Source organism: Mchenga conophoros, linkage group LG11 (assembly GCF_057382185.1).
Source record: "Mchenga conophoros isolate Kocher_MC1m ecotype Shallow Benthic linkage group LG11, M_conophoros_male_GT1.1, whole genome shotgun sequence".
Classification (NCBI taxonomy): Eukaryota; Metazoa; Chordata; class Actinopteri; order Cichliformes; family Cichlidae; genus Mchenga; species Mchenga conophoros.
Genome location: NC_140536.1, coordinates 30,748,721 through 30,776,327, shown reverse-complemented (window position 1 = coordinate 30,776,327; position 27,607 = coordinate 30,748,721). Strand labels below are relative to the sequence as shown.

Genomic DNA, 27,607 nt, shown 5'->3' with positions numbered 1-27,607 from the left:
TCAGCTCATTCAAGAGAAAGACAAGCTGCTTGAAGAGAACAGTCAACTGAATCAACATATTGATCAGCTCATTCAAGAGAAAGACAAACTGCTTGAAGAAAACAGCAGACTGAATCAAGGTAAAACAAAACTGATTCAAGAGTCAAGCCACTTGCATTAGAAATTGGAAAGACACGTACATGTGTAATGTCATCAAACAACACTTCAGTGAAAATTAGCTAAACTAAGCTAAAGTTAGAATTAGTAAGTAAAAGAAATAAGTCAGAAAATTCAAACATTACTTATCTATTCCAGTACCTATGGCGATGGATGAATGTGATTGAAAATTCTGCACCAACTGAGCTATAAATGTTTTATTTGGTGATAAATGGGATGGAAATCGTTTCATAAAGATTCAGTCTTGTCATGTTTATTTAGCGCTACCAAACCTTCCAAGATGTTCCCCGGGATGGAAAAGATTAAGGTCAAGCTGCTACCGCCTTTCCTCTTTTAAATCCACCTGGGAGGATGCCAAACAAAACTGCGAGAGGCTTGGAGCTCATTTGGTGATTATCAGTGATGATGCAGAAAAGGTATTTAGATAAACTTTTTCCCCTATAAACTTAAAACGTTTAGCAGAATAAAGCCACTCTCGTTTGTATTGCAACAACAATAGTTATTATTTGATTTAGTCTCTGGTGTGTTCTGCACTCCCATGTTCCGAAATGTCTGAATTCTTTTATTGTCATCCTCCAACCAAAGTGAATAAAAGATTAAAACCACTTTCCCTCAAAACAGGATTTTGTCAGGTCTTATGGACAGGCTGTACATTTTTGGATCGGCTTCAAATATGAGTGGAACTACATGAGCAGTATGTGGACATTGAAATGGGTGGATGGAAGCCAACTGTGTTATAAGTGAGGCCCTTTGAATCTTAAATCACCACATCGATCCTGTTATCTTACACTATAAAATGTCTGATTGCCCACTGAGGCAAGAGCTACACACCAAAGGACTCCTTTTTTGATTGTAGTTAGCTGGTTAAGAGCAGCAGAGAAGCAACAATTATTAACCATTTAGCCTTAGTAGAGCCACTGCTGTTCTGCTATTTGTTAGGCGCATTTCAACCTCAACACTCCAAAGCCTCATGCACTGAAAACATATTTGTTTTTTCTTCTAGCAACTTCGGACAAACATCCTCATCCTCTACACTCTGGACTTGTGCGTACCAAAGTGCAACTTGGTCCATTTGGGATACTGCTGAATGTAACAAAAACTACTACTGGATGTGTGAGAAGGAGTTAAACTTCTAGCTTGACTTTAGTAAATAGAAAAAAGCATCAAACAGCAAAACTGATTATTCCCACACACACACACGCATACACACTATTCTGAATCGCCCAAATATTGTAGTGCCCTGAAATAAGAGAGTAGAATTTATCTGTGATTAAACCATACACATACCAGATTCACATGTAAATACTTGATACCTGAATTCAGAGTTCTAACCTTGCCCACATGACAAAAGCGTGTGTCACTGAGTCGGATCTGATGAAGGACACTGTATACGTTAGTAATTGCAGTATTAAAGATCCAAAACACTCCCAGAATATTTAATTATCATTTAACCCATAAATCACTTGTACATGCAGCATGTTAGTAGATACATGTAAAATGTGTCTGTGCAGATTATTTTAATTTTCTGTGTAATATGACAAAGCTGCTTTATTTCTTATGTACATCTGACACTGCTCGTTGTTGCCATTTTCTTTTATATTAGACTGCATTTTAAATAAAGTGATAATAAAGGACTTTGTATAATAGTTGTACTGACCATATGTGGCCACTTGACAAGGTTTTATTTCTGTGTTTTTAAGATCTAATAAGGGTGAACCTGTAGCCTGTCCCATTTTCTATATGCTTCATGATAGAAAAAGAAACCGAAACCCTTTAATTTTTGTAAGTAAAGATTATACTTTTTCTTTCAGTGCTCAAAAATAAACAAATAACAATACATTGGATATTAAATGCAGTTTATTCCTTGCTTTTCTGTGCTGTACTTTGGTTTGTAGATTGCATGATAAAACATCATATGCAATAATTCTCAAAGGTAATTCTGATATTTCAGTTGTTTAGTCTTTATGAGACAGATCTCTCCCTTTTTTCTTTTGTTTTTGCTGTTTTTTTCTTTTTCTCTATTTTCTCTGTCTCTGACAGCAAAATGTTATTAAAAAGCAAACTCACAACATTATGAATCCCCAGGAAAGTAAAGAGTGGATGATTCAAAGAATATATTGGTTCTTACTTCTAAGAAAAGTACGTTTTAATCCAGAAAGAGGAACAATTCTCTGGATTTTTTTTTCCTTCCTGGTTTTGTTACAGCTGTGGCCACACCTACGCTATCAGCACCCTTTAAAGTAAAACTGCTACCAAAGTCCTGGACTGTGAAGAAGGATTTTGGTTTATCTGGATAACTGCAGGGTTATTGTTGGTTTTTTTGTACAAAGAAGGTGGTTCACTTCTTACTGGGCTAAATTGCCATGGTAACATATGGAGCAGGTATGCCTATTAACAAATCAATTCTCCAAAAAATAATGTCATCACTTCTGGAAGATCCCTGGGGAATCTGCAGGGAGAGTAGGCGGGTCTAAACTCTTTGTTTTAAAGTCTTTTTTTTTAAACAATTAAATGTATGAACCTAAAACAGGACATTTACACTTTCAGACCTCATGTCAAATTTGTATGTAGGCTGCCTATGTTTGAAATCTGTTTTTCTCTATTTTTATATTTAATCTTTTCTCTCAAAACCCAGTTAGCTATCATTAACTGTTTTATAAGATGACCTTCTAGGTCATCTTATAACATCATATATAACACTACAAGAGCTTTGGGATCAAGAAAATCAATTAGCTGCCAAGGATGTCACACTCAATTCTGAGAACTAAACATGTATTTAATTATATTTCCCCCCCTCTTTCTTTTAACGATATTCTGGAGCTTGAAGCAAGTTGTAGAAAACATCCTATAAAATAGTTACCATGCTGTTCTGCACATTTTGCTGCATGTTCTTTTACCAGGTTGTCAAATATTTTTTGATTACAGAGTGACTTTGATGCATCAGTGGCAGGAGTGACACAAACAGATAATACTCAGCCAAAGGTTCAGAATACGCCGATTTAGGGAAATTTGCTTTCTTAATACTTTTTTTTTGTTTTTGTTTTTGTTACCAAGTTACCACAGGAAGGAAACTATGACTGAGCTAAGCCAAAGATAGCTTGTGAGGGAAGAAATAAATTACATAACAAGTTTTGACCAAGTCTTCTCTAGAATGCTGCTTATGTTGCAACAAGTTCAGGAGAATCTCCCATTTAAGTTAATATTATATTATGTTATTTTTTAAAATTAATTGCAATGTATGCTCATAATAAATTTTGTTAAACTCCTTTTAAAAGGATATAAGTATTAACCCCAAGAGGGATAGAAAGAGTTGAGTGTAGAAGGTTTCAGAAAGACACAGTTTCAGACAGGACAGGCTGCTTGGCCTTGGGTGTATAATAACAGGATGTTCTAATCAACAAGAAGTAGAGACGTCATTGTGTCAGTTAAAACTGAAATCAGCATGAAAATAAAACATTCCTGGTAACAACTGTAAGGTAGGAGGAGCTTTCTGACACAGGGCAAGATCCCAGACTGGTGGTCAAAGACCAGATAAATCAGGGAGCGCTGAGGCTAAACCACAGTATTTCCCCATCAATAGCCAATCACAATTATTTTCCTGTTTTCATGTGTCTAATATATACTTTAATGAATTATGAATTGTACTTTGCTTCTGCATGTGCAGACTGCCTGACTTCTGCAGAGAAGTCCACTGCTACGCAAGTCGAATCTTTAACTGCCCAACAATAAAATATAACTAACAGATAGATTGTCTCCTGAAATTCTCTCAGTAAAAAAGAACTCCACACAGGTAACCACGGGAGGAGTACTGAAGGGCATGAGCACATCTGTAAATAACACGTTTTGGATTATTCTTGCACCATGGATCAAGAGAACACCTTATGGGAGTCGGGAGTTTTGCCTTAAAGGAAACTGCACAGTTTGGAACACTTTTTGCTTTGCTCTGTAAATAAATTCACTGTTGCTAACCATGAAAGGCCTATGTTAGTGTCCTGTTCTTAATTAAACATGACAGATGAGGCTTTGTGTTTTATGTCATTATTTATTTTATTTTATGTCATTATTTATCCTTGCATCTTTGTAATGAGTAACTTCAGAGTTTCTCCTTTAAATCTGAATGAAGCCAGAGATATGAGGAAGCGAGTCAGTGTGTATGAATTCATCAAACTGAAGAGTATAAATGTGCTAATGGTCCAAGAAAAACACAGACTGTTTAATTGAGACAGACTGGAGGGAATGGGAGGGAGAAAGGATTTTGAGTCATTTAAACACAGCCAGTGGTGGAGTGGCGCTCCTTTTTTCAAAAAACTTCCTACCAGAGTCCTGTGAATTTCAGGAGGCGGAAAGGGCAGAATAATGGTGGTGAAGGCAAAGTATGGTGTGTTTAAAAATGTATTTGTGGATGTGTATGCTTTACATACAGGATGAGAAAGGGTTCTTTTTTTTCTTTTTTTGAAGATGCTTGTAGCTCATGGAGAGGGAAATCAAGAAAGACAAGGAGCTGGGGGAGCCTCTAACCTTAAAGGAAGTTCAAACTGCTTTACAAAGTATGCAAGGAGGAGTATACAGCTCGTGGAAACTGTAAGTATACAGTGAAGGAGTACAAATACCTGGGTGTTCACCTCAATAATAAACTGGACTGGTCCACAAAGACAAATGCAGTCTACAAAAAAGGGTCTAAGTTGCTCTGTCCTGGACTGTCCGCTGAAGTCCATAGAGCAGGTTGGGGTGGAGAAGATGTTGTCTAAGCTAACATCCATCATGGACAACACCTCCCACCCCCTGCATGAGACAGTAAGAGCTCTGAGCAGCTCGTTCAGCAGTGGACTTTTACACCCACAGTGTAGGAAGGAGCGCTACCGCAAGTCAATCTTACCAGCAGCTGTCAGACTATAACACAGTGCAACATTTTTTTGGTTATCTTACTCATCAGCTTGTTTGTTCACTGTACATTTGACCAGAATTATTCACATCACATCACATCCTGTTTATGACAGTTAAAATAAATAACATTCATATAAGAAATCAAATTGTCTCGCATATATTGTGTTAAATAGGCCTATACTACTTTACTTTAATGTCAGTCATAAGGGTGATACTTTAATAGACATATATTTTATGAGGTGGTACTCATTGTAAAAAAAGTTTGAGAACCACTGTTCTAGTCTATAATTTGATTGGCAAGCTTCAGCCTTCTGTGCATCATACAATCCTTTCTCAATTATTATTATTTATTTATTTTGTGTCTACAAGTTTTAGCCCACACCTAGACAACAATCACACATTCGCACATTCACATGCGTGCTTGTAGCTCAAATTGCACACCTGTACTGATTATACTATGATTTGGAAAATAGTAAACAGTAAACTGTTTTACCTCAGGCACACAGCTATGAAATGATTTCTCTGCCTATTTGGATGAGCTTCCATCTCTGCTAACATGTTCAAACTGCCCCACTGACATCCTGAAATATGTCTGAAACTCCAGATCAAACCCTGGTGCTGTCTTCTCGTGAGAATTAGATGAACATAGAATCTCAATTTCATTCTTTTCTTATTTAGTAACATCAGGACTAGCTCATCATCTCCTCATGTCAACTTCATTTTTTTCACAATCCGTTTTTGAGGTCAAGTTTTCCACAAAAACGGAGCGCGTATGTACGTTACACGGTGATTTCAGATGCATAAAATTCTGAACATCGTGTCAGTTTTATGCAGTGCCTTCAGTGTTTAGTGCTCTTTAGACATAAATTACATTTTTTTACTTTTATCAAAATCTTATGGACTTTGGAAAGAGTACAGCAAAAATGTAGACCTAATGTAGAGGGGGGAAGTGATGAGGCACGAAAATGAAATGTGAAGGATTTATTAGACAAAAATCTCTGAAAGGGAGAAAAGCAAAATACAGGGTGGGCCATTTATATGGATACACCGTAATAACATGGGAATGGTTGGTGATATTAAAGTCCTGTTTGTGGCACATTAGTATATGTGAGGGGGCAAACTCCTCAAGATGGGTGGTGACCATGGTGGCCATTTAGAAGTCGGCCATCTTGGATACAACTTTTGTTTTTTCAATAGGAAGAGGGCCATGTGACACATCAAACTTATAGGTAATGTCACAAGAAAAACAATGGTGTGCTTGGTTTCAACGTAACTTTATTCTTATGTAGTCTCTGGTGTGCTATTCACTGTTATCTCCTGAAATGTCTTAAATCAGCTGTCCAACACTCCATCTGATGTTTTATGGCTGTTCTCAAATCTAAGTGAATGAAGCATCCTAACTACAGTTGTTCCAAAACAGAAACTGGTGAGTGAAGTCAGATGTGCTGTAAAAGTTTGGATTGGCTTAACAGGTCAGAAAAAACTTTGCTTCTTCTGGATTTGGACATGGGTGTATGGAAACACACCCAGTTATAAGTGAGTCTTTTTAGATGTGAAATTGCGCCAAAACAATCAGGAGAAATTGTAATTTCTGACTTCTCAGAGAAGTCCAGTGTGACGACTCAAATTTGGGTATGAAAATGTGAATTCCATTTGTAATTATTCCTTATTTTAAAATATATTTTCAGCTTAAAAAGTTTTTTGACAAATTTCTAAAATATGTTGTCATATTTTTATGACAGGTGGTGTAATACATTGCAAAACATTCCTATTGATGCAATGTAATTATCAACACTTTTTCTTATCTTTAACCACAAAATAATTTATGTGTGCTTTTCAAGTATTTGTATAATATTGGATTTTATAAGTAAAGAGTTGTACTGACTGCATGTGACCACTAGATGAGAGTGTTTGTTTGTTTTTTATATTTACTGAAGCCTTGTTTTGGCTGCATGTCAATAAAATACATTTTGATGACAAAGCTGGAACTAAAACTTTGTTAACATGTTATTGCTGTGCATCAAATCATCAAAAAATCATTCACTATAAATCATTTAATCTTTTAAAATGCCCTAAACATGGCAAAATAAGTTTGTTTCACCTCAAATTGTACTGTAATTTTGGATAAAACACATAATTCCAAAATATCTGTAACACCCTAAGAATCTGTTCTATTTAAAATGCTGTCTCCTATGTCACACAAAATTACTGTCTTGTAGTTTTGGTGCTATCTGTTTTACTTTCATGAGCTGGTGCAAATGATTGAAATTTATTCAGAGGCAGAGAGAATCTATTTGTCCCAGAAATACATGGCATTTTCTAGTGTCTGTAGTTGTAGACTGTGGAATGAAGATAAAACTGAAACTGATGTCTAAAACTGGTTGAATAAAGAACTGCTGTTTATAGTTTTGAACCAACAAAGGCTTGAAATACTAAATGCAAATTTTCAGAGCATACTGCATGAGTGACAATTTGTGAGCTGTCCTTGAAAAGCGGAGCACATCCCACTTCCTCATCCTGATAGGAAGTCAAATAGATGCGGCCAAAGAGGTTATCCTCTTATCAAGGTCAGCATCCATGTATGCCCCCTATGCTGTTATGTAATATGCTGAGCAGTAAACACACTCATTGTGCCAGTATGTAATGCCTAACCTTCTTTATTAGTCACATTGACAGGTGGGAATAAAAGACAAATACATAACCTGTGCCATTTTCAGCACAGCTAAAAGGCCAACAGAGTCCCAAACCACAAAGACACTGCCACCATTGATTAGCTGTTTCAAATCAAAGATACATGAATATGAAGCTAATTACAGAATATAACACCAGCCAGAAATCTAAGCTGCAAAGGATGATCTGTCATTTGTCACAGCTCAGCTTGTAGACTGAAACAAAAGAGAGGAATCAGACAAGGTGACAACTTAAAATTACAAACCATAATTAAAGACAACTTGTTTGTCAACAGGTCAGTAGTGTACAGTAAAGCATATATATATATATATTTGTAGAAACAAAAATATCTCCAGAAATCATGCCATAGCTAAGGTGGTCTAAGTCAAAAAGCTGGTAGCAATGTCAGGACATGGAGCAATGGAGGGGGGAGACTGAGGAGAGGAAGCTTTTATAGCAAAGTTCACTGGGCCCCAGGGTAGCGCAAGCAGAACAAAGTACAACACAACACAAAATCCCAAACAGAGACCTCTAGTGCCATTGAGTTGTTACAAACAGGTGTCTTTGTCTCTCTTATTCTTCTCTCATCTCTTTGCCTCTATTACATCAAACCTCAACTGCATTTCTATGAAAATAAATAGCTACACCTAGTTTGGTAATAGAAACTGACCTCTTAACTGAATGTAACTTGCTCTGCAACCTTCTAAAAATAGCAGGGCGTTATATTTTAATAACAGGTGATCTGGTGCAAGTAAAGTAGTGTAAAGTTGGAGGTACAGATACTAGCCTGCATATCCTGACCTTTTCTATAAGTTTGGGCAGCAGGAATCTCCATATAGACATTTACTGTACTACAGTGTTTTTACTTATAGTCAAGATGTAATATAAATAACCTGCTAGTCTTTTTTTTTTCTTTTGATTTCCACTTAAAACATATCAGCTAAATAAATGGATGCAAATAAATAAATGCTTTGAAAGTTTTGAAATATAAAAGGTCATTCACTTCTTGTTCTGTATCACCCTAAACGTCAACTGCACCTCTACCAAGATGAACAACAAAGTCATGCCCATTCCTGATAATCAGAATCAGAATCAGAATCAGAAAGGGTTTTATTGCCAAATGTTGGGCAGGTTTACAACATTAGGAAATTGCTGCGGTGCTTCAGTGCAAACATACTGTCATAAATTACGCTTAAATAGACATGAAAATAAAAATAAGAATAAGAATTAAAAGTGCTAAGTAGATAGATATATACATGATATATACATGAGTGCAGGTGGTGATCAGTGCCAAACATGGAATGATGCAGTGAACACAGCGTAGGGTCATACGTTTATTGTTCATGTGTGCAAGAGGGGAAGAAACTGTTCTTATGGCGAGAGGTTCTGGTGCGAATGGACCGGAGCCTCCTGCCTGAGGGGAGCAGGTCAAACAGACTGTGTCCAGGGTGAGAAGGGTCAGCTGAGATCCGAGCTGCACGCCCCAGTGTCCTGGAAGTGTACAGGTCACGCAGAGATGGGAGTCTGCAGCCAATCACCTTCTCAGCAGAGCGCACAACACGCTGCAGTCTCTGTTTGTCCCTGATAGTGGCTCCAGCGTACCACACGGTGATGGAGGAGGTGAGGATGGACTCGATGATTGCGGTGTAGAATTGCATCATCGTCCGTGTTGGCAGGTTGAATTTCTTCAGCTGCCTCAGGAAGTACATCCTCTGCTGGGCTTTCTTAATGACGGAGGTGATGGTGGGCTCCCACTTCAGGTCCTGGGTGATGGTGGTACCCAGGAAGCGGAATGATTCCACAGAGGTGATGGGGGTGTCAGTCAGGATGATGGGGGGGAGTGGAGCTGTGTGCTTCCTGAAGTCCACAATAATCTCCACTGTCTTCTGGGCATTCAGCACCAGGACACCAGACGTTCAACCTCCCTCCTGTAGGCAGACTCATCCCCGTCCGAGATGAGTCCAATAACGGTGGTGTCATCTGCAAACTTGATTAGCTTGACAGACTGGTGGGTGGAGGTGCAGCAGTTGGTGTACAGCAACTGTCTTCCTAACTGACTGTTTGACTTGCTCTGCAACCTTCTAAAAATACAACAGAATTATTCTATAGAATGCCTAGCAGAGGGTTCAGTTTAACCAGTCACGGGAGTAAAATGGAACAGTGTTCACAGGTGCACAGGTACTCTGACTTCCTTACAGAGTCCACAGACATGCATGTGCTAGGTTAATTAACAATCATAAATTTTCAGTAGGTGTTGAAGGTGAGCATGGACATTCTGTCTGTCTCACTGTGTAAGGCTGGCAGGCTGGCAGAGTGTACCCTGCCTATTGTTCTGTGACAGCCAGGAAAGACTTGAGCATCCCCCAGCCCTGAATTGGATAAGTGATGGATGGATGGATGGATGGATGGATGGATGGATGGATGATCATAGGGTTCTGATCAGTGTGAAAATTCTTCTCTAGTAACCAGTGCTAGGTATACAGATGTGAATTTCAGAATTCATCTGTCATTCAGCTTTTTATTTTCACAAATTGTCAGATAGTTTTTATACCAGTTTTGTAAGGAAAATATTCAGTAGTCTATTTGTCACAACACAATCATTTCTTCACCATTTGTTTTAAATAATTAAGAAGTGAAAGAAAATAACTGAGCAGGAGGATATTTTAGAACGAAATAAAGTCAGGTTTCTACAGCATTTTTCTTCAGGAGCCGACACTCTAATCTGAGCTACTTAAACAAGCGCTTCATGACAGTCCACTTAAATAAAGTTAAACAGATACAATCTGTTTCTCTTCTGCTGTGAATGCAACAACTGTCTCACTGACACAGCAAAAAGCCCATTGTTAGCTTGACCTCCAGTTAAGCCATTTAGCTGACACTCTTAACCAATGTTAGTTGCAGTGAGAGGAAGGACTGGGTGGGATTTTATTTCTTAGATTACTAGAATTCCAAGCCACAAACCTGAAAGTAAAAATCAGAAAGAAATCCAGATAAAACGTCAGAAGTAAACAAAGCAAAGAATGTTTTCTCAGACGAGGATTATGTGTTCTCGATCAACCTCGACCTGTCTTGACAAGTCCGCATAAGGCCTGGAATATTCTACATATCTGGAAAATTACACAACAGCACCATAAACAGAAAGCTCCTTGTTACTTTTTTCTTCTTTTCTTATATGACTTACCAGATTAACAAGCACAATGACCCAGTGAATGAAGCAGTGATAATGTTGTTGTTATTGTTATATAATAATGTATAATCACACCTTAAGAATATCCACACATATTCTGTCATTTATATCACTTCGGAAAACATCAAATGCCCTTGGCCCACATGCGTCTCTGTTTGGATGATGTTAAACTAGATTGTAACTTACTGATAAAGGTTTTGGGTAGATAGGCAAATTCTACAACAATTCGATAAAGAGACGTTTTACATGGATAATGATGCCTCTGGATACAAATTCCACATTTCTTTACAAATTTCCCTACTGAAGGCGGATTTTTCTGTCTGGCACAAGTCATATATCATAGTGACAGTAAGCTAATAGCCATACAATCACACGGAGGTCAGTGAGCCTAGGTTGTGACCTAGGTTACAGTGAGAGGACACTGTAGTCTGCTTCTTCCTCTTTATAAGGGTTTGACATATCCTGTTATTCAGACAAATCACCAGCTCCCAAAGAGAGACAAAACATGCTGATACGACTGGATATCCTTCAGCGCCCACAGGACAAAGGGATGTCTTTCAGCCAGGAAAGTTGGACTGCGGTCCTGAAGGGAGTGGTGAGAGTACGTCTGAATAAAGATGTGTGTCACTGTACAAAACCTGCACCTTGACCTTCAGTGTTACTGATAAAGTACATGAGGACATCCGGTCCACTATTTGGGAGCTATGACAGAACCGTCAACAGCTTTGATTGGCTAGATTCACTCTAAATTTATAGTCAGAGTAAAATTAACGCTTTGACTTATTTATCAATATCAGAGTTTGAGACATGCTTGGTTGGCATTGTTTAATATTGATAAAACCATGTAATGGTTTGACTGGAAATGTTTTTGCTTAATAATAAAATAATGATGTTGTGCCAGTAATGTATATGTGATAATACCCAAATAACTGTGTATCTGTCCCTTTGTATGCTTTTGTACAGTTATGGTTATATAACCACTTGACAGCTCCATTCACTTGTGTTTTTAAGTCAATTAATGTGCTCAAAATGACAATACATACTAAACATGGACATACATGATTGCTAGTATTATTAGCAGTGCTGATTTTTAAAATCTATTTTTAGATTTTGATTTTCTATAGTTATTACAAGAGTATTGTTATCAAAAACTACTCTGACTACAATAACTGAGGAATGAAAATCTTATACTTTTGAAGAAATGTTTAAGCACTTCTACCTTTCCTACCTTATTATTTTATTTTTAATATTTGAAATGTTTGTCCAGTGTCAAAATGGCATATTCACAGGCTCACTTGAGACTGCAGACATTATCTATTTAACTATGTATGTATATGTGTTCCAAATCTAAATGTTGGACTGTAAAATAAGGGTTGAAAATGTAAACATATTGAGTGAAAAACACTTTTTAAATCCATATTTTCAAGTATGGTTCTTTTATTGGTTTGTACAGTGAATCGGTTGATTTTCTATACTAAGCTGGAGCCATCTTTCCTTTGAATACAAACATACATGTTTGACTTTGAAAGTCCTTCAGAATGACTCAAACATACAAGAGGACAGAGGGATGCTTTTATCTAAAGTGCCTTTTACCATCATGAATACATCTCATTTATTATGAGTGAAGGTTATGTGATATAAAATGTATCATGAGTGGAAGGTCATCAGCTTATTAAAGCCTTCATGATAAACAGATGTATTATTTCAGTCTCGATATATGCGTCTCCATCACATAAACTCAATGAGAAGGTTCTTGGGAAAGTGATTTGAGTTCTTTTTCTTCTTTCTTTCCTTTTTCTGATCAGTTGATTTTGTCCTTCTGAGCTTCTTCATCAGCCTTAACCCTTGAGGCAAGTAAACACATTGAGTATAATGAAACCTGTATAATACCACCTCAGGCCACTGTCTTTTAAATCTTTCAGTGAATTCTTCTCTGTCAAATACTAGGAATGACAACAAAGATGTGAAGTGTGATGCCAGCACATGAAAAGAATGTCTGTCTCTGTAACAAACCTTGTTTACTTTTACAGCTCTGGAATTCTTTGATATGACTTTTGTGGTCACTTGTATGCAGAAGGTTGTCGTGTTTCTTGGTGTTTTTAGTTTGAGGTTTAACTTGCAGTGTTCACCAAGGCTGTCAAATTAGCATTTAATTATGCCACTATGCTCAGCTAAATGGAGTTAGCTTAATGCTGAAAAAGTAGTATTTATTAATTTATGTCATTTGAGTTTATACATTTATACACTACCAAATTCCTTGGATCTTTCTTTTCAGCGTCCTCGTGTTTTGAACCTTGGGTTGTGTCCACTCCAGTCATTCTGACACTTGAGTATTTTGTCAACGTTTTCTGTTGTCGCTTTCTTTTTTATCTCAGTCATACTAATACAGTACTTGTGTGCACGACTGCAGTACCCCAAAACATTAGCACATATGCTGCTGCTACGCTTTTCATTCTATGCTCTGTGCTTTGTGGACATCTACTTAATGTGATGTGGCTCTGATTTTATTCCATCCACATGAGTTGTTTAGTGCAGCACTCTTCTTGTGTTATCTGTCAAAAAATGGATGGAATGAGTTCTACTGGCTTTTTTTATATCATACCTCAAATTTCTATTGAGTAAAAGTTATTGTACAATAATTTTCTTTATAAATGTATCACCCAGCTTTGCCACCTTGGTCAGCAGATGCCAAGCCTCCTATCTGCCACCACACCAGTGTCCCATAATGAGTCCATGACGATGCCAGCCCAACTGCCACCGTGCTTCTGCTAAGTCTTCAGAGAACTGGCCACTTGCCATGCTCTTCCACCACCAGGTGCTGGAAAAGCCTCCAGTGGGGTTACATGCCCTTCATTAAGCCCTACCAAGCCCCAATTTCAGCCACCATTTCACCGCCATAGCTGGCCACCTGTTCTGCCTCTCCATCATTAGCCACCACCTCAGCACCTTGGCCATTTGAGAAGCTCCGCCTTCACAGCCATCCTCCTACTAAGCCTCCAGAGAGATTTCACCTTCACTGGGCTTTTCTGTGGCCGTCAGAATTGTTCCACCTTATCCACCGGGCCACCTAAGTGTTGCCTTCTTTGTCATTGCTCTTCTGTTCTATCCCCAGTGCTCGCAACCTTTTTTTAACCCCAGATCGGTCTCCCTGTCCTACTCCAGCAAATCCTACAATTTCTAACATCAGCTGTGCATGTCTGTAGACCAATTTAGTCAACATGATTACATCATACCTGTGCAAGATATAGTTATGAAACCTTATTGTATTGGCAAATTAAATGAAGGCCATGTCTGATGATATTGATGTAGTTGCCAGTGTGAGTCCATTGGACCTACTCTAGTTTTCTTTCAGACATCAATTTACTGGGAAATTAGGCTTTTTTTCCCTCACAAAAACTGTAACCGATGAACTCACAGTTGTGCAACAGGAACAAGTCTGAGCATGGGGTTGACAAGCCAGAGAGACAGTAAGCTTTCACATCCACAAGCCAACAGACATGTTTCTGTCAAACTGAAAATTTTTCTGTGCATCTACAGTATGAAGATATTACATGAAAAGGTCAAGGCCACTCAACAAGACAGCCAAAGAGGGGATGTTTACAAATTGGGAAACAGCTTTCATGCGTCAGCTGGACAGTAAAGTTTCTGCTTTTAATCTAATTGGGACAAAATGCTGTTTGTGTACACAGTAGGGACAAAGTTTTTCAATGTCACTACACATTATTCAATTCAATATTTAGTCTGTTTGGCATATCAGTTATGACATTAAAGTCTTTGATATTTTTCCACAGAACTATATTTTACGTTTTTAAACCCAGACTTATAATTAAGTCTATGTCTATAATCATATTACATGTTGTTTCTTAGTATTTTATTTTTTAACTAAATGAAATGACTTTTATATGGAACTTTTTGTGGCCAGTGGTGTGGATTAAGGAGAGTTACAACAGAATTGCTTGTATCATGAAGAAATGTCAGTTAGTGAGGTTAATAATAACAAATTTCCAAGAATAGAAAATATTGAGGGATTCATCTTTATGCCAATAACCCGGAAATGTGTGTCATACACAAACAAGAGACACACAAGATGCCCTTTCAGTGCAAAGGGCAGCGCCTGTCACACAGGGAAGGCAATTTGGATCATGCTGTTTTACAGTGAGATAGCATTATATATTAAGGTAGCACATTTTGGAATTTAGATAAAAACACAATCACATAACAATATCGTACTATATAACTGAATGAAAAAACTCTGTGACCTCTGTGAATAAAGCAGTAACATTTTTATAGCAATAGCTTTCAATCCTTTTTCCACATGAGGTTCTCTTAAACTAATGTTAAAATATATCAGTAAGAAAAATAGATAATAACACAACTGACCTTAATAAGAACATTATTGATCCTGTGATCCAAGCTGTGGCTCCCGCTATAGCTATTGTGTTGGCTAATGGCTGTAACATTAACTAGTGCTGTAAAAGGCTGGCTATACTTGGAGCAGGTATAGCAATCACTCAGCAAAAAAACACAAACATTAAAACCACTGACAGGTTCAGATGAATGACACTGTTTATTTCATTGCATTAGATTATGGAATGCTTTGCTGAATAACCTTGAATCCTGGCATTATGCTGGTTTGACTTTTCCATCTAAAGCAGGTGTGGACCATTAACTTTCCCAAGTGGGCACAGCTTATTGTTGCCACAATAGTTCCAGTTTCTCATGCTGCTCCTTGGGAAAATTAATCATCCACTGCTGATCTAAACAATGCTGAAATCCAGGTACATCACTCTATGACAAAGGCACTCTCCAGTGGCAGCAGCCTCCTCCAGCAGGATATCAAGCATCTGTGGGATCCTCTGGAACAAGCCAAAGACCTGCCATACTGCCACAACATTGAGATACCAGGCACCACAGGACAACACAAATGTGTAAACCAAGGCAGACCTACGCACAAGGACTGTGGTTTTAAATTCATGCATACTGCATGTTTTATATATGTGCTTATTTGCCTATGGAAAAGTCAGGGTCCAAGTGAACTACTGATTCATCCTCCACTAACATGATGATTTTAAGGATCCAACAAAGTCCAACAGTACATCATTTTCTCAACTGTTATCCAGTTCAAAGTTGCAAGGGGCTAGAGCCAATCCCAACAAATATAGGGCAATATCCTAAAGGTATACAGGTACTGTATTTTTATGTACTACTCTATAAGTTCCACACTTTTACACCCATTTTCTTAATGGGCTTCTCCTTTTGCCAGGCAAACATGGTAAATAAGAATGCAGTCTTAGTAATTTAGTGCAAGGATTGTAGGTATGCAACCTATGCTAATATGATTGGCTAAAGTCCTCCAAAAAGCCAGCACTGCATAGCCGGCACATAGGTAGAATGCTTTGATGGAAAGGGAGTGATAGCAGAGCTCACAACTATTAGAAAGAAGCACGGACGAGGGATTCAGTGGACAGTTTTCATTATATTTAACACTGTATACTTTCACCACCAAGCATTTTTGGTTTTTCTGACTTCATTGTTTTTCTATGGCAAGGGCTAAGCTACTGTGTCCGTGTGTGGTTTGCCAGCCGCACAATAGCAGAGAGAAAAGCTCTCCAGAGGGTCATCACCACTGTCCATAACGTAACTGAATGGCCTCTCCTCTCCCTGGAAGATCTTTACATTTCCTGCTGCCTTAAAAAAAAGCCTTGCAAGTCCAGGGTAGGATGGATTCTAAAAGATCCATCCTACCCTGGACACTCTCTGTTTGAACTGTTGCCCTTAGGCACACGTTTCAGGTTTTCAGGTTTTAAAAATATCTTTCATCCAAAAGATGCTTTTTTTTGTTAAAAGAATGAACTGTGCTAGTATGCCCATAGAATGTTAAATGTCTCTAATGTGTGGTATACATACATGCATGTACACTGTTTAAGACATTTAAGCCTTTATCAGGCCTTTTCACTTTGCATCCAATTTTGATTTAATGATGATTTTGATGTGTAATGACAATAAAGATATTATTATTATTGTTGTTGTTACTATTTTACCTTTACCTCGATAAATAATGGCCACACTAACTAACTGAACCACTTGGTGGTACAAACTAGTTACATGAACGTACGGCTAGGCCCATATTAAGCTTCAGTTGTTATCTCCTTAACACAGCACATGTTTTGAAGTCATAGCAAGTGTTTCTTCGCATTTTCTTATTTTCTAACATGTTTGTATATGGGAATATAGAAAGAGCATTTAATTTAACTGAGATTTGCTTTTTGTTTTAAATAAATATATATTCATAAGCGTTCTGAGCGTTTAAAAGCCATCACGTTTCACCGCTGTATGGCCCCTCCCATACTCGGAGGGGGCGTTCCCGTTTGTGTCAGCTCTCGGGTCAGTCAGCAGCGGTCTCCGTGTGCAGGCACTGCTGAACGGGGAAAGACGCTACTGCTCGGCCGGGCTGATACCACCCGAGATGTTCCTCCTCGAAAAGCCGAGCTTTTAAAACCGATTTTTTTAAGTCAGCGGTTTGAAGTAAGGGCGGCGAGTCCAGCTCTTGGTGACCGGCTGCGAGAGACAGATGAGTCTGCGGTGTCTCCGCTTGTAGTGAGCTCTGTCTTTGTTTGGCTGTGGTGTCTCTTCTTCAGCTCCGATATGGACCATTTAGAGAAGGAGCACAGGTCCGACGACGAGGCTGATTATGAAGACGAGGAGGTGGACCCCAGAATCCAGGTGATTAACCTTTACTTTTAAAGCATTAAGCGTGTTTTATTAATCGGTAAGGGTTCGTTGTTTTCCAGACAGCAGTATGTCTGTCTCCAAACCGCTGTAGCAGCTAACAGCGAAGTCCTAGCATGATTCAGCCCCTGGATTTTCTTAGTAATTTAATTTTTTTTGTAAATACAAGGTAACACTGTTAGTATTGTCTTCTGTGTTGGTTGTGTGCAGATTGTTGTAGCTCCACTAATACTGGATGAAAGTATTATGTTCAAAAAGCTAGTCCAGTTAATTTACTGGCAAGTCAAAATTTAAATGGTAGAAGCCAGTAATATGAGTAAAAATGTACTTTGGTATTTTAATATCAGGCTTTAAAAGTTATTCATGTTGCCTCCTGTAGGGGCTATAGTTAGCATTTTCTTTACAGTGGTTTTTCTTTGGGTCCTGCGAGGAATACAGATTTCTTAATTTGTATCTCCAAATACTCAAATTTCTGGAATCAGAATTTGAATTTGAGGAAGATATTTGATATCAGTGGACCATTGACCGTTTAACATACTGCACTCTTTTCTGCACCTTTTATGAGGGAAAATATATTTAGTGTAATGTACAATTCACAGTTCCAGTGGATTTATTATAATTATTATTTTTTAAAGCACATTAACATTTTAAAAGCCATAGTTTACATTCCCTTCTTCCCCATGTTCACATAATTCTTTCCAGATGTTGCTAGTTTTTCTCTCCCATAGTTTTAGGTGTTGTGTTACATTATTATCTCCTCCTCCTTTTTGCTTCATCACTTTGTCCTCATCTCTCTTCCAGGGGGAGCTGGAGAAACTCAACCAGTCCACTGTCGACATCAACAGATGTGAGACGGAGCTTGAGGTCAGTTATTTGGTACACACAGTGTTATGTGCATTGAATGTGTTTGTGTTTTTCCTTTCAGCGTAGTGGAGTTATGTTAGCTTTTGACTGATCAAGCAAATAATCATGCTTATATGACCCCCGTCAGTAATTAATACTTAACATCTACTTCATCTGCTCTTAAAGTCATCGCTCAAAGAGATCAAGTGTTGTTTTGAAGGCTTCAGAATATAGATACAGTTGGACCTTTCCTTTTTGAAGGCCAAATTTCATATAAAGTTCAGATTTTATTCCATGTCAGCAGGTTTCTGCCTACAAACTAACTTGTTACTTTTTTGTGTGAGACACTGACTTGGTGTGTTATATTACAATAAACTCATTTAAGCCTTAAAAACATTTTGCTGACAGCTGTATCCAAATCAATTTACCAAGATCAAGCATGTGAGCTTCAAAGTCTTGGCAAACCACCTCTATATAAAACAGTTTGACTGTTGTGGAGCTATAAGCCCGTGATGACCAAAACAGAAAGAATGTGCTGCAGAGACACGACTCTCACTTGGGCCGTCAAAAACCATTAAACTTGGTGAACTGATCTTTGATCCCATTAAAGCACAGAAGCAGCTGATGGCTTGCATTTATATAGTTCAGCAACATTGTGTGCATTTTTATGGGGCTGAAAGTCCAAATCTGTGTTGCACTGCACAAGTTGACAGTTCTACATGGGGTTAATCGGGGCACTCAGAGGTTAAGCTGAACAGGAGTCCGTGACTTTGCATCTTCTCAGGGTTTCTTTTAAACACAAGTTCTGTATTTTTTTTATTTTTATTTATTTATTTATTTTGCAGCACAGAATATAGGTGCTCAAATAAGACAAGAACATCTTTTGCACATCAATGCAGCCTATGATGCTCCACTGGTAAATATAAGCAACAATAATGCAAAACTTAAATTATCCATTCACCCCAGCTGTGCACACTCAGCTTCAGAACTTCCCAAAGAAATCCATCCTTTTGTTTATGTCAGCAGCGGGGACACTGTCTTCTTATTTGAATAAAGGTTTCTGTTATTGCTACACTAAGCAGTGTGGTATCATACTGCTTTTGTTTTGCCTAAAGAGGCTTTTGATTTGAAACGTTGATGCTGCTGATGAGTAAAATAAAGAGGTTGGAGTAGTACCGATCCCAGTGTTGTGAAACAGAAAATGTATCTTCACAGCAGTGACGCAAATGATATTTAATTTAGCAGATAACCACAAGTTGCTGACACACCGCCTTAAGCATGAATGTATTGAAGCTGAAGTGCGTCACAGTGTCAGCATCCGAGCCCTGAGAGAGAGGACAGACACTCTGCACCTCAGTCTGCATCAGCATCAGTAAAAAAAAAAAAGTTCCTTCCAATAAAAGCTGAAAATAAGTACTTCTTGGACATTTTGAATTCAAGACAATTCTGTTTTATTTAGATGGCTCTAAATCACATTAATAGTCACTTCAGGGTGCTTTATACTGTAAGGTAAAGACCCTACAGTATTAGAGAAAACCCCAACATCAGATGATCTCCTATGAGCAAGCTCTAGGTGACAGTGGTAAGGGGAAACTCCCTTTAATAGGAAGAAACCTTTAACAGAACAAGACTCAGACATGGGCAGCCATATGTCCTGACCAGTTGGTTGTTAGGGGAAAGAAGAGAAAACGGAGAGCATAGGGAGACAGCAAAACACAGCTTATGGGAGAAAGACACAATTTAATGACATGCCTCATGTGTTTACATGAGGCATGTCATTAAATTGTTCCTCTGATGTTCCCTGATAAACATCAGGGAACATCAGAGGAGGGAAAAGAGATGAATGGAGAAGAAAAGTTTAGTGTGTCACAGAAAATCCCCCAGCAGTCTGAGCAGCTGGATCAGGGTCACCTGACTTTCTAATCATTATTAGAAAGGAAAGTCTAACTTTAAAAGTAAAAAGGGTTTCTGTCTTCTGAATCCAAACTGGGAGCTGTTTCCACAGAAATTCTCATGTTGACTAAGTAACACATTAGTTGGAAATGAAACAATGACTGCTGAGGGTTTTGTAAGCCACATCTGACAAAATCTGACACAAGGACAAAAAGAGACTGTTGATTTTTTTTTATTTTTTTACCTCAAACTTAAAAGTCAGTACTTTATCCTCTCATGTTCTGGGGGTCAGAGTTAAAACATATATATATACCATATGCTGTATCACTCTTTAATATTTCTGGCATAGTTTAATTGCTGACAACTTGATTAACAGAATTTAAAAATAATTCAGATAATCCTGAATTTGTCTTAAGTTAAATTTATTTCTTTAAGGATAAAGAATCACTGATTCTTCTATCTCAGTTAAAAAGCTTTCAGTAAGTTTTTGAATGTTGTTGGTTAGAGAAAACTTTTTCAACTCTTCTGGAAAATCTTTAAAAATGTTAATCCTGTGAAGTAATTAAGTGAAAGGGCAGAGGGGTTATGAAAGTCACGATGATTCATCTTCTGGGGAATGCTTATGTCTGAATAATTTCTTGACAGTTTATTGATGTTCAGGCATTTTAGTTTAAGCCAAAGTGACCCCATCGATTGAGCAACAAGAGTTTTCTCAATACACTATCAATGCACCAGTCGCTGTCAGTTGATGTGGAAGAAGTGGGCAGTGTTGAGTGATTAGAAGATCAGTGGCAGGTGGAGTAGAAGGGCATTTTTAAAAGTGGCGGTGTGGAAGAGAAGACTGGACAAGGAGTAAAAACTAGTTTGACACAACAGCCATGGGCTAAGATTCAAACTACAGGGGAAAAGTGAGGACTGACTGTCAGTAAGCCTGGAAAGCAGAATACAGTCAAAGTCAACTTTAGGTTCGGACATGAGTGAAAGCAAACTGCACTTAGTGTTGGTTTTCTGCTTCCTGTGCAGATCTGACACCTCAGCCTGCTTCAAAATAGACCCTCACAACCTTGGCTTGTGAGTAATCTAACATGAGAGATTGCATCCTTGTCGAACCAGTACACTCAATACACTTTCCTCAATACTGAAAAGCATATTGAGAATTACCTTCTAGGGACCTCTAATACCAGAAAATATAAACTCGTAGGTGTTAAAAGAAATCTAAAGTTGATCATAACTTTTAGTAAATCTTATGTACTGTTATTGACCACATAAAAGTTCAGCGCACAACAAAACAAGAACTGTCGCACCAAAATGATATTTGGTGAGAGCATCTGTCTTTTAGCCACATCCAATTTCCATGGAATTTTCTAAAAAGTGTGGAGTGCTAAACAAGCATTGTGCACTCTGAATGCTGACTAGCTTTTTGTTCTTCAACCTTAAATGTGTATATATATATATATATATATATTAAATTACTTACCACTTTTCTGTTATGCACAGTATATAAGTGAACAATAACATCTTGTTTATTTTCAGTATGTCTACTTTAAATAAACAGTTATTACCCATGCACAATGACACCAGAGCCTGAATTTAACACAAGTGTCATATAAAAGAATTTATCATGGATGTGATTCTGTTTGGTTTGAAAACAAGGAAGTATTTAAAGTTATGAGGATTTGAACAGTTGCTTTGCTGTAGTTTGTTTACTGAATGTTTTTGTTTTTACTTCCTGGATTTTTTTTATTGATTTTTTTTTTATTTGCTGTTGTGCTTTGAAGGTTTGTCTCTCATGCAAATTAGATGACTGTGATGAAACTATAGAGATAAATGTCTGAGAAGTTCCCCTTGTTTGTATAGTGGACAAACAAGGCTCTCTAACACTAAACAGAAAGGTCACTTCTTTTCAGTTAGAAAAGTGTATCAGATTAGATTTTCATGGACTGTGTTCATCAGACTGGCTTTAGTTTGTTTTTCAGTTTCAAGAAAAATATGTCAGCTCTATCTGGGACATGGTCTGAACACGTTATCCAGATTAAATTATGTTTAATGCTTGATAGTCAGTGTTTGCTTTGCATTTTTCAAATGCCCTTTTTTGTTTGTTGTTCTCTTGAAATTCTTGGGTTTTCAAGGTGCTTTAATGGCTTGGCAGTGAGTTACAAGAGAGGTAACAACAGGGCAAGTTTAATTTCCTTAAACAGCAACTTCATAAACTGTGAGGTTAATAAAGGTCAGGAGTTAAGAGCTACACCATCCTTTAGAAGGATATGACAAATAAAGATGGATAGCAGCATGTGTAATTACTAATGCTGAGGCTTCTACTTTCTCCCCAAAGGAAATTCGCCACAAATTAAATTGCCAGAAATAACAGGAATATGCATAAACATCTATAACATAGACTAATTGCCTTGCTTGAAGGATGATCAATCACTAGAACATGGGGTTGTTCACCAAAGGCCCGTTTTGAACGTTTTTTTTTTTTTTTTCCCTTTTAAAATACAATATTAAAAAACAAACGCACGCATTTTGACGTTTTTAAGATGACTGATTTACTTGACAAGAGGAATATTTAGGTAAGTAGGGGAGTCTTCAAATGGTATACGATTTTATCCTTTTTTGACAGTGAGTAAGCACAAGATTGATTGATTTATTTATTTTTTGCTTCTAAAGAAGCACTAGAGTTGTATTTGTCATTTTTTTGCAACCTCCTGTTCCTAGTTTGTTTTGACTTAAATTGCTAAAGATTTTTTTTTTTCTTTTGATCAGGATGCAAGACAAAAGTTCCGCTCAGTTCTGGTGGAGGCCACAGTGAAGCTGGATGAACTGATGAAGAAGATCGGCAAGGCAATAGAGGAGTCCAAACCTTATTGGGAGGCTCGCAGACTGGCCCGACAGGTCAGTGAGCAATGGAAGATGGAGTAAACATTCAAAACTGTCTTTAAGCACAGTTGGGCAACTCAAACTAATCAGTTGAGTTCAAGTCAAGCCTTAGGTGTGGTTAAAGCAAGCCTTGGGTATCGACTTGGTTCAAAGCCAATTGCAAGGCTATTAGGTTTTAGCAGTGTGATTTCTTCCCTTCCTGGCTTTTACACAGCTAGTCTATACAGACGTACACATATACAGAATGTTTAGTTATGCATGACCTGCTGGTTGCTTTTTCTTTTGGGGGGCATGTCTCTTGCTATACATTTGCTTTGAAAAGCAGGTTCAATCTCAGCAAGTTTCCTATCAGCAACCATTGATGTATAAAATAGAAAGACCTGGTCAGGCCTCAGAAAGTTTTTAATTAGTTTGGATTTGAAATAAGCACCGAGTAAGTCAGAGTGAAAAACATTGTTCCATTGTCTACTGGTGTTCAAGCCTGATTGTGTGCACCAGTATTTATCTTTTTTTTCCCCTATCCTCTCCTACCTTCTTTAATGGTTTCATCTTCAGTACTCTTAAAGTGACACCTGGTAATTGCATTCCTTTGTGTAGCTTTCTGGTCTTTGTTTTAATGTGTTTAAAGAGATAAAAAGGGAGGCGAGTGTGACATGCAGACTAATTTCAGACTACATTCTCAGTTCCCCTTTTAGCTGAGCCTCGGTAAAATGTGTGTATGTGTAAATAAAGGGGAAGAAGCCACCTACACATCTTGATAAGAGCCCATACAGCTGTAAGTGCACATTTAGGCAGCAGTGAGACTCAAAAGACTTTATTGTGCAGTTTTATAGGATTCTACTTAAGACACAGGTCTTACTGTCATGCTGTCAGTATTTATCTGTTCACATATCTGTAGATATGTGTTTGAAGGTTAACTTTTCACAGTGTGGTGAAATTTTGGCAATTTTGAAAGCGCTTCTGTAAAGTGACACTGTAGCTGGACTTCCCATTTTTTAGCATTATGACCTTAAACTAGGTTCTCTGAGAGCATTTCTGCTACTATTGTGACAAAGGTCATATGGAAAAGTTTGTAGCAAAAAATATCAATTCCTAGAATTTAGTAACATCCAGATGTGCTGCAAAGAGTCAAATATACTGCGGATTAGGTCAATGATGTGAAATATTCCGTAGAAATGGCTTGCAGTTTCTTGTTAACATTAATGCAATCTAGGGTACCAAGGTTCCTCTGTCAGTTACTCATTTCAAACCTTTTTTGCAAGGAAAAACTGCATGTTGCTATTTAAAAAAAAAACAAACAAACTGCATGTTGCTATTAAGAATAAATGCACAAACACAAAAGTAAAGTGTGAAATAAATATGTCAGGTATTTGTACAGAAGTGGCACCTCTGGCAGTCTTGCCAATTTTGGTCCTTGGGGGAACTGAGATGAGACTTCCCCCGCACGTGATCGTTCTAGTTCCCTTTTACCTGTCCACTCACCTGCTAGCACAGTTTTACTTTGGTCTTCTCTGCTTGTTTACTTTCACTTTTTAACTGTGCATGAGCAAAAGAACGGTTATCAAAAGGCTATATTCACAATGACTGCTTTTCTTGTGTCCCTAGAAAGGTCATGTGTTGAGAGTAGAATTTTAAAAAGCTGAGGCCGGTTAGATGGTTTGGCTCGTGACTTGCTAAAGATGACCCAGTTGTGGTATGCTTGGTGAGAGAAACTGTCCTCTAACTTAAAGAAAGAAAAGTAGCCTTTACTTTGTGAAGCATCTTCCCTTCTGTTCTGAGGAAAACATGTTTCAAAGTGACTGATCTAGACTGCTGTCCTCATTAAGGTAGTGGGTCACCCAAATTTTATTTAGTGGTGGCACAAGGCTGTATAACTGGAGTGCGTTTTTGTTGTTGTTTTTTGTTTTGTTGTTTTGTTTCTTCCCCCATGTAGCATGCACATGTAGAAGAAAGAGATTGGCCATAAATGCTTCCTACTTAGGTTAAAGCAATTTGCACTTTACTGTTTTCCAATTTTCTCTCTATTAAGTCATGACATTAATGTCCTTCTTCTAAATGGCTTTAATTATCTGATTTTCGCTTGCCAACTTAATTTAATTGAACAGTGTGACTATGTCACAGCAGCCTACATGTGACGTGGGTGACAGCAAAGCAGTGTAAAGTTGCTGTTATTTGATTGTTTGCATTTTTTATTTACTCACTGTGCTCACGCTTCTCTAAATGTGTTTGTGTTTGGAACATGTTATTCAAGGGGGGCTTGAAATGCTAATTTATCTCAACAATCCAGGTTTTCTCAGTAGTTCTGATGTTAGAAAACGGTGACTTTGAAATCCCAGCCAGCTTGTCTAAGCCCAGTGTAGCTGAATCCACTGCCATAAACGTTTTCTGTCTGTTGTAGCAAAGTGTGCTTGCTCTGCAAGTGCCTCCCAGGACATGCTTAGTTGTTGTTATGTTTCGTATCAACAGTAGAGGATAAACATTTTGCTCTTTCAGTAAGCCAGTTCTGGTTTTGCTCTTAGGCCTTTTCATCACATGTCACATTCTGTTCCACCCTTGTACCCTGCCTTTCTCTTTGTTTGTTGTGCTCTGTCTCGTGACTGCAGTAGAGTTTCTTACTTGCAATAATTAATTGCACTTGTCTGCACCTGAGCATATAAAGGTAAAGCTTTGCCTGCAGTGATTCTGTGAAGGAAAGCTTTGGATAAGATTTTTGGCACATAACTTTGGGTGTTTGTCAGGCTTATGATAAATCTTTAATTGTTACGTGTGTGTGTGTGTGTGTGTGTGTGTGTGTGTGTGTGTGTGTGTGTGTGTGTGTGTGTGTGTGTGTGTGTGTGTGTACATGCAATTGCCCATTTTATTCAGGTAAGACTGTGAATGCATTTCATACTTCCACTAAATAGCGGGTTGTTTTATCTGATTTAATGAACAGAACATCCTGTTGAGCTGACTGTGACTGGGGGTAATAAACAAAAACCCTTAAATTTCCCAACAAGTCTGTTCATCTTGGCTTTCTGTTCATAGTAAGTCTCTCATAAAGTGCCACTCACCCTTGAAATCATTGAGGCCTTTACAAGACTGTACAATCCGTCAGCTTCCTGTGGTCTAAATGTCGACATTATAAGTACTTTCCAGTATAGACTGTGATCATAGATTTATTTTCTGAATAGATGGTGAGGGGAAAAAAACTGCTGAAGCCTTTTAAAAGCAGCTGCTTATTCGAAGCTGAGAACACTTTTTTTTTTTTTTCTCTTTTTTTGTTTTGAGGGTATCTAACCTCTCTAATGAAGCTGTCGAATCATGCAAATGGGTTCTGACACAGTTGGGCAAAACTCTTGCACCATTCCCTTGATGTCATTTACTTTAATCACTTGCCAACTAAAAATATCTCAAATAAAAGAAACATGCTGGGACTCATTGTCACTGTCCTCGCGTAGCCTTCCATCGCTCACACTACGCTCACTTCTCAGTACAGCAGAGTGTGATGTTTGGCTTCTGCTCAGCAGAGGTTTAATGATGTAATTGGTGTTTTCAACACATCCTGCTTATCAGTTTGGGAGGGAGCTTCGATACACAGCCTTGTTTCTTTAGTTGTTTCATTGCTTTCTTTCTTTTGTAATTCTTTCTTTTCTTCTTCCTTCATTACACCTTTTCTTGTTTATTGCATAACAAATGCATCACTTTTACTTCCTGTATTGCTGTCCTTTCCGCATTTTTTGAATTCGTCCTTTCAGGGGATTTTTTCTTTCTTTTTTTCTTTTTTTTTTTTTTTACTTTTCTAGTCTTCACCCCTCTGGGCACATTTCCTTTCCTTTTATTGTCATGTTGTATTTCTACTTAATATTTCCTTTGTACACCTGATCGTTTTCCTTGGCCCTTCTCATTTTCCATCTCACACTCTCTCTGCTTTCGGCTGTCTTCTGTTATACGATTTCTTCATGTTATTTCAGGTTTGCCCTTTCTCCGTCATCAGTGTGTACAAAACATTTGTCCTGACTTACTGCTTTGTTTTGCTGTTCACAAAATACTTGTCTCTCTCTCCATCAAACCGCACACACACACACACACACACACACACACACACACACACACACACACACACACACACACACACACACACACACACACACACACACACATCAGCAAATTTGATCAACTCTTAATGTTAAGAATGCGTGTGCACTAAGACAGCATCTTATTACTTTACTTTAGTTATTCTGATTGCAGGCTGCAATGTTGCTGTTATATGTACTTTTACAATCGATCCAATTTGAATCAAGCAGAACTCTTTCCTTCAAGAAAACTTGTGGCAGAGAAGGTAAATATTGTATGACTCATACTTCTGACTTTCCTGTTAGAGAACAGTGT

At 38.0% G+C, this 27,607-nt stretch overlaps 1 protein-coding gene across 1 annotated transcript in view; it reads left to right on the top strand.

Annotated features, from left to right (window-relative positions):
- Positions 1-17,247: 17,247 nt before the first annotated feature.
- Positions 17,248-27,607, top strand: part of sh3bp5b (SH3-domain binding protein 5b (BTK-associated)) — a 30,380-nt gene continuing 20,020 nt past the window's right edge. The window contains exons 1-3 of the mRNA XM_085292463.1: positions 17,248-17,620; positions 18,428-18,490; positions 23,126-23,254. Of these exons, the coding sequence (XP_085148589.1) occupies positions 17,543-17,620; positions 18,428-18,490; positions 23,126-23,254 (270 nt within the window). The 5' untranslated portion in view covers positions 17,248-17,542. The remainder of the gene's footprint in view (positions 17,621-18,427; positions 18,491-23,125; positions 23,255-27,607) is intronic.